Source organism: Orycteropus afer, unplaced genomic scaffold (genome assembly GCF_000298275.1).
Source record: "Orycteropus afer afer isolate SDZICR_OR568_19922 unplaced genomic scaffold, OryAfe1.0 scaffold00056, whole genome shotgun sequence".
In the NCBI taxonomy this organism is placed as follows: domain Eukaryota; kingdom Metazoa; phylum Chordata; class Mammalia; order Tubulidentata; family Orycteropodidae; genus Orycteropus; species Orycteropus afer.
In genome coordinates this window covers 3,877,871-3,890,313 of record NW_006921643.1, presented here as the reverse complement: position 1 = coordinate 3,890,313, position 12,443 = coordinate 3,877,871, and the positions used below count along the sequence as shown (strand labels likewise).

The 12,443-nt window shown below is 40.1% G+C and overlaps 1 protein-coding gene across 1 annotated transcript in view; it reads right to left on the bottom strand.

The window, feature by feature from the left end:
- The window catches only part of CTNNA1 (catenin alpha 1), a 244,634-nt gene that overhangs the window by 69,474 nt on the left and 162,717 nt on the right, over window positions 1–12,443 (bottom strand). Inside the window, exons 7-8 of the mRNA XM_007938959.1 lie at window positions 8,837–8,917; window positions 7,283–7,435 (exon numbers count right to left, since the gene is read on the bottom strand). Of these exons, the coding sequence (XP_007937150.1) occupies window positions 7,283–7,435; window positions 8,837–8,917 (234 nt within the window). The remainder of the gene's footprint in view (window positions 1–7,282; window positions 7,436–8,836; window positions 8,918–12,443) is intronic.

The window sequence follows — 12,443 nt, the reverse complement described above, 5'->3', positions numbered from 1 at the left end:
CAGACTGATCCAATCTTACATTCCTTGCACCATTATCCCACACCCTCAGTAGCCATTCCCATACATATTCTCCAGGTTTCTGTCTGTACATGTTGGCAAAATCAAGTAGGTCTTTTCGAGTATAGTGTATCACCTCCTCAGTCACACTTTCTATTTCACCTCTTGGGGCTCACTTAGACATGACCTTTGTTATGGGCCTAGCTACCAGAATAGGTGCTTGAGGCAGTTCCTGAGAGCATTCAGGAATGTTTTCCATGGCCTCTGCCTCATACAATAACACTGCAGGACCAGTTTGGCTAGTCCCCTCAAGCTGAGGGGGAGGGGATAATGGTTTTACAGTAATCTGTTCAGATGGGAGGGATTCAACAGAATTTACAGGCTCCATATCCTGATCTTCCTGATCATCTGTCCATATGTCCCCATTCCAGGTTGCAGGATCCCATTTTTTTCCCAATCAATGCCCTCACTTTAACGGCAGACACTGTTCTGGCTTGGCAATTGAGATGGCTTTGTAAATCAGCCACTCTTACCATAAGACTCTGGATTTGGGTTTCAGCTATGTCAGCTCTGGTAGTAGAAGCTATAAGGCTTTCTTTCAGAACACAGCTGGAAGCACTGAGGTCGTTTATGCAGCGCTTAAGCCGAGACTCAGCAGCTTTGAGCCCATCTCGCTCTTTCACCAATTTATCTAGTATAAGTAGATCAACCAACCAGCTTCCCTATACTCCTCATTCTGACAAAACTGCAGAAAATGTATCAAATATCCGATCAACCAGAGCATCACTTCACAAGTACTTGATCTATTGGTGGTGCTATTTCGTGTATTAATTTTGCCACCTCACACCACGGATTAGTAGGGCTCTCTTTACTAGCAGACTCGCTAGTGTCATCAAAATTAATCAAATTGGAGAACCAATCTAGGAAGGCCATCCTTATGATTTTGTCTCTCTAGAACCACAAAAACCAGCAAAGTGTATATACAGAGAGAGAGAAAAAAAAAATTTATTTTAGGAAAATAGCTCACAAAAGTATAGAAGCCGGCCAATTCCAAATTCTCTGGAGGAAACGTTGGGCTGGAGGCAGCCTCAGTTTCTGCAAGCTCAGCGGGCCGAGAAATTCAAGGCTGGCAGGCAGTACACTGGTTGTTGATTCCAATGAAAGATGAATCCAAGATCTCCAGGCCGAGCAGTGGGCTGCTCACTCATGGAAGGTTGTAGTCAGCACACCAAGGTCCCAATCCACCAAAGAATGTCTCTCTTCCCAGGATGTCCCTGAATATCCTGGAAGCAGGCCACACCCCTAGGGAAACTCCCCTTGGGCAGATTGGCCACTCAGAACAGTCATCAAATCCCGTCATGGGAACAACCACACAGAACTGGGGTCCAGCCAAGTTGACACACAGCTCCAACTATCACAAAAGGTAATGGCTTGCCTGAGAAGTAACCATGAAAATAAAGAAAAGTAGAACAATGCGGTGCCGGAAGTTGAGCCCCTTGGTCGGAAGGCACTCGAAACATGACTGGGAAAGAACTGCCTCATCAGAATAGAGTCTACCTTAATGATAAGGATAAAGTAAAGCTTTCGGGGCCTACATTTGCTGAAGTGGCACAACTCAATATGAAAAGAAACAGCTGTAAACATCCCTTGATAATCGGAACATGGAATGTACAAAGTACGAATCTAGGAAAACTGGAAGTTTTCAAAATGAAATGGAATGCATAAAGATAGGCATTAGTGAGCTGAAATGGATTGGTTTTGGCCATTCTGAATCAGATAACTATATGATCTATTATGCCAGGAATGGCAAATTGAAGAGGAATGGCATGGCATTCATCGTCACAAAGAATGTTTCAAGATCTATCCTCAAGTACAATATTGTCAGTGACAGAATAATAACCATACACCTACAAGGAAAGCCAGTTAATACTACTATTATTCAAATTTATGCACCAAAAACTAAACAAAGATGAGGAAACTGAAGATTTTTACCAATTTCTGCAGTCTGAAATTGATCAAATATGCAATCAAGATGTGCTGGTTATCACTGGTGACTGGAATGCAAAAGTTGGAAACAAGAATCACCAGTAGTTGGAAAATTTGGGCTTAGAGATAGAAATAATACTGGAGATTGCATGATAGAATTTTGCAAGACCAATGACTTAGTCATTGCAAAAACCTTTTTTCAACAACACAAACAGCAGCTATACACATGGACTGCACCAGATGGAGTACACAGGAATCAGAATGCCTACATCTGTCGCAAGAGGCGATGGAGAACTCAGTATCTTCAACCAAAACAAGTCCAGAAGCTGATTGTGGAACAGACCATCAACTGTTCATATGCAAACTTAACTTGAAGTCGAAGATAATTAAAACAAGTCCACAAGAGCCAAAATATGACCTTGATTATATCCGTCCTAACTTTACAGACCAGATAGCAGCTATCTGATCTACAGCAGCATCCAATTGTTCATGGAGAAAATTAAACAACAACAACAAACGGTTAAATTTAAGCCAAAAATATTTTTGGAGAACATCAACCTACTAAACAAAAAGCAAGGTCAAAATAATAATCATACATGAGCCACCAATGATAATTTTTCCACTTCAAGTTATAGTGACAAAGTCACTTTGCAAAGCAGATATTCTCTATCAACCTTGTTTATTTGCTTACTGTTTTCTGGGTTTTCATAATATGAAATTACTGGATACACATTAGTAGACCTTGCTCTGGAAAGTGGGCAGGTGTTGGATCCACAAAGCAGCAGCTAGACCAGACCATCCTTCCTATTGAAAAAACCAAACTCACTGCCATCAACTCACAGCATACTCTCCTTGGGCTTCTGACACGGTATCGCTATGGAAGTAGACTGCCCAATCTTCCTTCCAAGGGGTGGCTGGTAGGTCTGAACTGTCAGCCTTCTGGTTAGCAGTCAAATTCCTTAGGCACTACACTACCAGAGCTCCTACATCCTTCCTATGTTGTTGTTGTTATGTGCTGTAAAGTCGGACTCGCCTCATAGCGACCCCTCCTTGGGTTTCCGTGGCAGTATCACTATAGAAGTAGGATTGCCCCATCTTCCTTCTGAGGAGTGGCTGGTGGGTTTGAACTGCCAGCCTTCTGGTTAGCATTCAAGTGCCTTTAGCCACTATGCTACCAGAGCTCCCCATCCTTCCTATAGTTGCCCCAATTTTAATGGGGTAACCATTGCAGATACTGGAAAGGGCATGAGAGGAATAGTACAGACATGTTCTATCTAGTATTTTAGAAAGCAAGATAAAAGTAAAGGGATTTTTAACTGATTGAATGGTCAACTATATACAAACAAGTATTTAATCAAGAAAATGATTTCCAGTGGCAAGTTGAAAGACATACATCCTATGTCTTATCTTAGACAACATTTTTTTAAACCTCAGATTTGATAAAGGAGAAAAGACCTAATAATTTTTTTAAAAGACATTTGAAAGGGACAACTAATAATACTAATAATAATGTCAGCAACAACCCTGACATGACAGAACATTAGACTTGATTAAGAAATTCATACTGGATATGGGTCAAACTGCAAGTACAGGCAAAGAACCAACCACACCCACATAGACAGGAATAGAGAACAGACCAGGCAGCAGCAACTCCTGTAGGGAGACCCTGGGGCTCTGGCTTACTGTGGGCCCAGTGGGAACTGCATAGTGTGATTGCTGCCCAAGAGGCTGAAGCCAACCTTGTACACAACGGTCAGAGTCTCCCTCAAGAATAATGGGGCACTGATTGCTCCTTGATTGCTCCATGGCCGTGGGACTGCCTCTAGAGCAGGTATTCAATGAGGGCTGGTACTAGAGTGGAGGGCAATCAGAGAAAAACAGGGAGAAGAGTGCCTCTGAAAGGCCCAAAGAACTCATCTAGACAAGCTGTCCAACAGAAATACGATGCAAACCACATTAGTATTTTTTTAAATTTTAATACCCACGTTAAATAAGGTAAAAATAAAGAGGTGAAATTAATAAGATTTTATTTAATCCTGAAGTATTGTCATTTTAATATGTAATCAATATAAAATATTATTAATGAGCTATTTTACATTCTTTTTTCACACTACAGTTTTGCAAGCTGATGTCTATTCTACACTTCACAGCATCCTCAATTCAGACCAGGCATGTGTGTATAGCAACAAAAAGACAGACAGGGTAAGTTCCAGAGAAGTGAATTGTGGAAACTCTTTCCTAATAGCCAGAAGACTTCCCTGGTATTAATGTGCTGCCTCAGGATGGAGGGATTTCCCAGCACTGAGGGAGTTTACACCAGACTAAACTCTGATTCTATGAGAAAGGACCACTTGGTGTAAGGAGATAGAAAGATTCCCTGGAAAGAACAGAAAAGCTGGCTGTTATAGGGCAGAATCTCCAGGGAAAAGGAAAATGCAAACAAAACGAACAGCAACAGGCAAGATTAAGTGGTAAAGAACTAGGTAAGGGCTCCAAAGGGGGTCTACTTAAGGCTGTAGGAAACAAACCGGTCCTGTCTTACTTCCTATATGTTTTGTTATGACTCTATACCAAGCTAGGCTGGCATGACTTGAGCACCACACATTCCACCCATCTGCAAGATGGGGAGGACCCACCCCTCGCAAAGATATCTGAGAATTCACAGTGACTGCAGAGCGGAGTTCCTTTTCCTACTATAGGCTTATTACCCCTAGGCCTGCTAGCTTCTATACAGCACTCTTCTACTACATCTTTAGGGATAAAGGCAAATGGCCCCAAAAAAGTTGGCCTGCAGAAACTTATTCCATTTGTTGTTGTTGTTGTTGTTGTTGTTGTTATGTGCCGTCGAGTGGGACCCGACTCATAGCAACCCCTCCTTGGGTTTCCAAGGCAGTATCACTAAGGAAGTAGATTGTCCCATCTTCCTTCTGAGGATGGCTGGTGGGTTTGAACCACCAGCCTTCTGGTTAGCAATCAAGTGCCTTAGGCACTACGCTACCAGAGCTCCTAATGAAATCAGAGATTAACAAAACAATCACAATGAAGTATTTTACCTTTGCTTAAAACAAGTCTCTTACTAGTTCACAGTGTTCCATTATATTATAATACAAAAGTAAGTGGAGAGGAGAAGTCCTGACACTGAAGAATAAAGTTCAGCCTTTAGTCAGGAATTTGAAGCTTCAACAACACTTTAAAAACTCATTTTCTTCTTATGCATGTATGCAATTTTATATTCAAGTGTCTCTATTACCAGAAATATAATGTAACTGTTTTACAAAATGGCACTAAGAAGCCTATGGTTATGACTCAAGCAAGGAAAGGCCATATGTCGTTTAACATATATAATAAGTGTGCCGAACAATGGGGCTGGAGGGCATGGAGAGGGGAAAGAGGTGAAGAAGGGATCAGAACTGAGCTATGATGGGGAATACCAAATTCTACACTCTAGGGAGCCCCCTTGGATAGTGAGTTCAGAATGAAAACATATGATCATGGAAAAATTTCCTGAACCAAGCAATGTCTCCAATGCCATCAAGGTCCACTTTAGGCTTCCCAGTGGGCTTTCTACCAAGCTTGAGTGACACAGCTCTCATTGCTGGAGAGATGCAAAATGGGTGCCTTTAAGCAATTTATTTAACCTCGGTAAGCCTTAGCTTCTTTACCTGAGAAATGTAGTTATGGGAAGTGTACTGCATTTGCATGTATGTGGCACACAATAGGCACTCAGCAGGCATCAGCTCTGTTAGGCTGGAGAGGCTGCTAATGACAGATAGCTGGACCCAATAAAGAGCAGTCCAGCTCCAGAGTACTGGAGTACTTTGTACAATGGCTGCTCCCTGAGGTTCGGCCATTACTGGCACCTGTTACCCAATGCCCTGGGCTCACAGTGTCCATGCTCCCTGCCTCACAAGGATACTGGTGGGGTCAAAGAACTACCAAACTCCAATGTGTAGGCTATTTATTGGAGGTTGGGTTCCTGAAGACCATCTTTGAACATTTGGAGGTCACACTTCATGCAGTCATGTGACTATAGTAAACAAGATCATGTTTAATGGAGACGCAAAACGATAGATTCACAATTTTAATTCCAAATGGCAAAATCATTAACTTGAATAGCAGATTGACCTATTTATTCTGTACATAATTAATTCTGGTTAGAGAATAACACTTTAATGTTTAAAGAAAACCAGATTTAAAATTAGTAATGCATTTAATGTGATTACTGATATTTTCCTTGGAATATATTTATAGCATTGACTTGGCCTAATATCACTATGAATCCTTATGTGCAAGACACATTTTACATAAAGGCTCATATTCTTCTCTTACATAATAATCCACTTACCAAATGTTCCATGGATTATCTTTCCCAAGTATTAGATACTGCATAAAGGTTATAAAATCAAATAACTTAGGTACGTATTTAATGTGTCAAATTTCCGAAATCCAATAATATGAATACATTAAACAAATATATTTTCAATTAGTAAAGGGTAGGAGCAGCCTAACTTACCTGGAAATTAAATGCCATTCCCTTTCTTCTTGCCACCCTACAAACCCAACCATTTACTTAAAGATTTCTATTGTAGAAACAAGGAGCTCTGGTAGCATAGTGGCTAAAGCACTTGTCTGCTAACCAGAAGGCTGGCGGTTCAAACCCACCAGCCACTCCTCGGAAGGAAGGTTGGCCACTCCTACTTCCGTAGTGATACTGCCTCGGAAACCCAAGGAGGGGTCGCTATGAGTCGGGGCCGACTTGACGGCACATAACAACAACAACAACATTGTAGAAACATATCTAATTAGCAGCATGTTAGGGCCTCATTTCTTCACTTTTAAAATAAGAGGATTGGGCTGAGTCAAGATAGGACTAAACACCTAACAGGTATCATCTCTTTTAATCCTTAAGATAAACCTGAGGTAGGTATCATTAGCATACTCATTTTACAGACAAGAAAATTCAGAGAATTAAGTAACTTTCCAAGATTCAAACAGGCAGTCTCACTCCAGTTCTTAACCACCACTCTCTTCTATACCACCTTTATTTATCTGCCTTAGCATTAAGTAGAGATGTTTCCAGGAAAGAGACTATATTTTATCATATACATAATTAATGTAAACTATTTCACTGAAGTGGTAGTTTTAGATAGACGTTAAGTATAATGAAAGACTATCATTTTGTACACATAGTATATTAAGTGGTTCCTTAAAAAGTTTAAGTGATTAAATAACATTCAACTAAAAATCAAAACACGCTACACCAAGATATCTATAGTTACGAAACTGCTGATACACTTACCTCGATCAATTTGTTGGCATGTTCACGGAAAACTTGGGCATACTCCTTAACTTCTTTTTCATTTCCATTCTTTGCAGCTTCGATCAATACTAAAAGTGGAACGTTGGTTTCCAGGAAAGAATCTGAAACGTGGTCCATGACAGCTTTGCGGAGCTAATAATTAAATTGTAAAAATTGGATTTTACTTTGACTGAAAAGCTAGATTGCTTTTTACTCTTGAACTTTTTAATCTAATGGAAGCACGTAATAGCCTGCCTGCACTTATATGAGGATCCCTCATGTAAACTAAGCCATGCGGTTCCCTAACCTGCAACAAAGGAAGCAGAGGAATGAGGAAACAGTGTTATTCACGGCAATTACAGCATTTCAGCAGGGAATCTCCATTTTTAAGACAGTTTCTTTTCCTCTTAGGAATTACAAAACTGAGGCTTACACCTTAGAAGAATACTGTAATGCAAGGTGAACAAAAAGTAGTTCTGGGTTGAACTGGCCCATAGACTTGGAATATATGTACTTATCTTACCAGGATAAATAAAAATGACCAGACTTTGTTTTTTTTTTTTTAAAGGGCAGGACATTTTCTGACTTATCTAAATAAGTTTAGCATACTATGAACCATTTCATACCATTTTTGATAGTGCTTCAATAAAAGAAAACAAGGGATTTAGTGACATTCCAATTTTAAGTCTGATTTTGATCACACAAGACCAATAAAACATCCCTCTACTAAATCTTGGAAATTTTATCATTAATACAGCTTCTTAGGTCTTCATACATTTTTTAAATAAATTCAATTCTACCTTCTTTAAAGATTAAAATTCAATTTAATTTCAAAACAGTAACCAGATTATTTAACATTAAATGAGCAGATCTTTTACCCAGTATTTACTAACTAGGAAAATTCAGCACGCCATATATCTCTATACACATCACATCCAATCTATAAACTCATCTCCAGCAAGGATCCATGAGAATATGTTTGTAATCAAAATGGGACAAGCCAAATAAACAACTCAGATTTCCATCCCTACTCTATAAAAAGAAAAAAACCAAACTCACTGCCGTCGAGTCAGTCCTGACTCAGAGCGACCCCTCCTTGGGTTTCCGAGGTGGTATCACCAGGGAAGTAGACTGCCCAACTTTCCTTCCGAGGAGTGGCTGGTGGGTTTGAACCGAAAGCCTTCTGGTTAGCAGTAAAATACCTCAGGCACTATGCCACGAGAGTTCCCTCTCTATTCTATATAAGCTAATATATCAAGATCTTTCAGGGTATTTCCACAAGTTCCAAAGTCATTTTAAATTGGTTCTCTTACTTGTACATCCTTTTCACATTAAAACTAATTTATTCCATCTGTCTCAATGGGACTGAATTATTCCAGGTCCCCATGAGACTTCATTAGCCACTTAGAAGCTTACTAGCAAATACACATACAGAGATAGTCACTTTCTAGCGGAAATCCATCCTTTCTTCTAACAATGTATATTTGTGGATATTTTAATCAAAACTATAAAACTGAGAATTTGGTAAAGAATTGGCACTTTCCGCCAGCTTACCTGTCTACGTAAATCCCTGGTCTTCTTGGTCATTTTATCTATTGCAGAATTGAGCGCATCACTTCTTTCTTTACGTCCAGCCTAGGAAAAAAAAAAAAAAAATGAGATGAGTTGCGTAATTCAGAATTTCAGTAATAAATGATAATTGTTGTAAGGTGTCATCGAGTCATCTGTGACTCACAGCAACCCCATGGACAGCAAAATGAAATACTGCCTGATCCCACATCAGCTCCATGATCCCTGCTATACTTGAACCCATCATTGCACCCACTGTGTCAATTCATCTCGCTGAGGTCCTTCCCTTCTTTCGTTGACCCTCCACCTTACCAAACATGAGCATGACATCCTTCTCCAAGGAATGGTTCCTTCTGATAACATGACCAAAGTACGTGAGACGAAGTCTGGCTATTCTCGCTTCCAAGGAGCATTCCATTCCTGCTGCACTTCCTCCAGGACAGATTCATTAGTTCTTTTAGCAGTCCACGGTATTTTCAGCATTCTTCACCAGCACCACATCGCAAAAGCATCTATTTCTCAGTCTTCTTACTCATTTTCCAGCTCTCACATGCATGAGGCAATTGCAAAAACTGTGGCTTGTGTCAGGCGCACCTTAATCACCAAGAAGACATCTTTGGTCCTCAGTACTTGAAAGAGGTCCTTTGTAGTCAACATACCCAGTACTACACGTTGTCTGATGTCCTGACTGCTGCTTCCACTGGTGTTGATCATAGAACCAAGCAATGTGAAGTTGTTGACAATTTCAATCTTTTCTCCATTTATTGTAATGCTGCTTAGAGGTTCAGGTGTGAGAATTTTTGTTTTCTTTATATTGAGATGTAATCCACACTGCAGACTGTATTCTTCAATTTTCATCAGTAAGTGAGTCAAGTCATCACTTTCAGAAAGCAAAGTTGTGTCATTAGCGTATCACAGGTTGTTAATGATTTTTTCCTCCAATCCTGATGCCACTTTCTTCTTCATATAGTCCAGCTTCTCCGATTATTTGCTCAGCATATAGATTGAGTAAGTATGGTGAAAGCATACAACCCTGGCACACTCCCTTCTTGATTTTAAACCATGCAGTGTCCCCTTGTTCTGTTCGAATCACAACCTCCTAGTCAATGCACAGGTTCCTCATGAGCACAGTTAAGTGTTCTGGAATTCCCATTCTTCTCAATGTTATCCACAATTTGTTATGATTCACACAATCAAATGTTTTTGCATAGTCAATAAAACATAAGTAAACATCTTTCTGGTATTCTTTGCTTTGAGCCAAGATCCATCTGACATCAGCTATGATATTGCTTGTTCCACGTCCTCTTGTGAATACAGCCTGCACCTCTTGAAGCTCTGGAATATACTGCTGCAACCATTTTTGAAATATCTTCAGCAAGATTTTACTTGCATACAATATTCATGATATTGTTCGATAATTTCCACATTCTGTGGGATCACCTTTCTTTGTAATGGGTACAAATATGGATCTCTTCTAGTCAGTTGGCCAGCTAGCTATCTTCCAAATATCTTGGCATAACCAAGTGAGTGCCTCCAGTTGGGCAACCGTTTGCTGAAACGGGTGTTCCGTCAATTACTGGAGCCTTGTTCTTCACTAATTCTTTCAGTTCAGCTACGACTTCTTCCTTCATTACCATTGGCTCTTGATCATATGCCACCTCCTGAAATGGATGAACATCAACCAGTTCTTTTTGGTACAGTGACTCTGTGTATTCCTTCCATATTCTTTTGATGCTTCCTGCATCATTCAATATTTTGCCCACAGAAGCTTTCAATATTACAACTCGAGGCCTAATTTTTTTTCCTCAGTTCTTTCAGGTTGAGAAATGCTGAGTGTATTCTTCCCTTCTGGTTTTCTAACTCCAGGTCTTTGCACATTTCATTATAGTAACTGACTTTGTCTGCTCAAGCTGCTCTTTGAAATCTTCTGTTCAGCTCTTTTATCTTGTCATTTCTTCCATTGGCTTTAGCTACTCTTCGCTCAAGGGCAAGTTTCAGTCTCTTCTGACATCCATTTTGATCATTTCTTCTCTTCTTGTCTTTAAAATCACCTTTTGCTTTCCTCATGGATGAAGTCCTTGATGTCATACCACAATTTTTCAGGTTTTTGGTCACTGGTGTTCAATGTATCAAACCTATTCTTTAGATGGTCTCTTAAATTCAGGAGGGATATATTCAAGATCATATTTTGGCTCCAGTGGACTTGTTTTAATTGTCTTCAACTTGAAGTTAAACTTTCATATGAGCAGTTAATGGTCTGTCTGTTCTACAATCAGCTGCCGGCCTGGTTTTGGCTGAAGATATTGAGGTTTTTCCATCACCTCTTGCCACAGATGTAGTCAGTCTGATTCCTGTGTATTCCATCTGGCAAAGTGCACCTGTATAACTGCCATTTGTGTTGCTGAAAAAAGTATCTGCATTGGTCTTGAAAAATTCTATTATGCGATCTCCAGTGTTATTTCTGTCACCAAGACCAAATTTTCCAACTACCAGTGATTCTTGTTTCCAACTTTTGCCTTCAATTAACAATTAACACATCTTGACTGCACATTCGGTCAATTTCAGACTGCAGAAGTTGATAAAAATCTTCAATTTCCTCATCTTTGACTCTGGTGGTTGGTGTATAAATTTGAATAGTTGTAATAACTGGTCTTCTTTGTAGGTGTATGGGTATTACGCTATCAATGACAGCACTGTATTTCAGGACAGATCTTGAAACATTCTTTGTGATGATGAATGGCATGACATTGCTCTTCAATTTGTTATTCCCGGCATAGTAGATCATATGGATGTCTGATTCAAAATGGCCAAAACAGGTCCATTTCAGCTCATTAATGCCTAAGATGTCAACTTTCATGCATTCCATTTCGAAAACTTCCAATTTTCCTAGATTCATACTTCGTCCATTCCATATTCCAATTATTAATCTATATTTGCACCTGTTTCTCCTCAATTTGAGTAGTGCTATCTCAATAAATGGAGGTCTTGAAAGCTTTACTTTATCCATATCTGTAAGGCTGGTCCTACTCTGATGATGTAGTTCTTTTCTAGTCGTTATTTTGAAAGTCTTCTGACCTAAGGGGTTGTTCTCCTGCACTGTTATTCGACAATGTTTCCAGGCTATTCATAAAGTTGTACAGTAGTATATCAGACACTGTTTCTCTGCTACTCATAAGGTTTTCCTGGGCCAATACTTTGAGAAGTGGATGGCCTCTTCCTTCTTCCTAGTCTTTCTCAGTCTGTAAGCTGCACTGAAACCTGTGCACCATGTGTAACCCTGCAGGCATTTGAAACACCGGTGGCACAGCCTCAAGCCTTACAGCAACACATAAGCCTCAACAGTATGAGAAACTGACAAACAAGTTTGTCTCTCTTAGCTGTTCGAATCCTCTCCACCCCCTCACTTTACTTGGATCCCTGGTGCTGCTCTGCTCTGTCATCCCCTCTGGCTTCACTTCCCCCTCCCCTGCTTTCCTGCCTGGTGGAGGCAGGGGGGCCTGGGGCCCTCCCCTTACCTGGATCTCTGGCTGGTGCTCTGCTCTGATAGTTACTTATGCTTAAATCAACATTGGAAAAAACTACAATTTTAAAA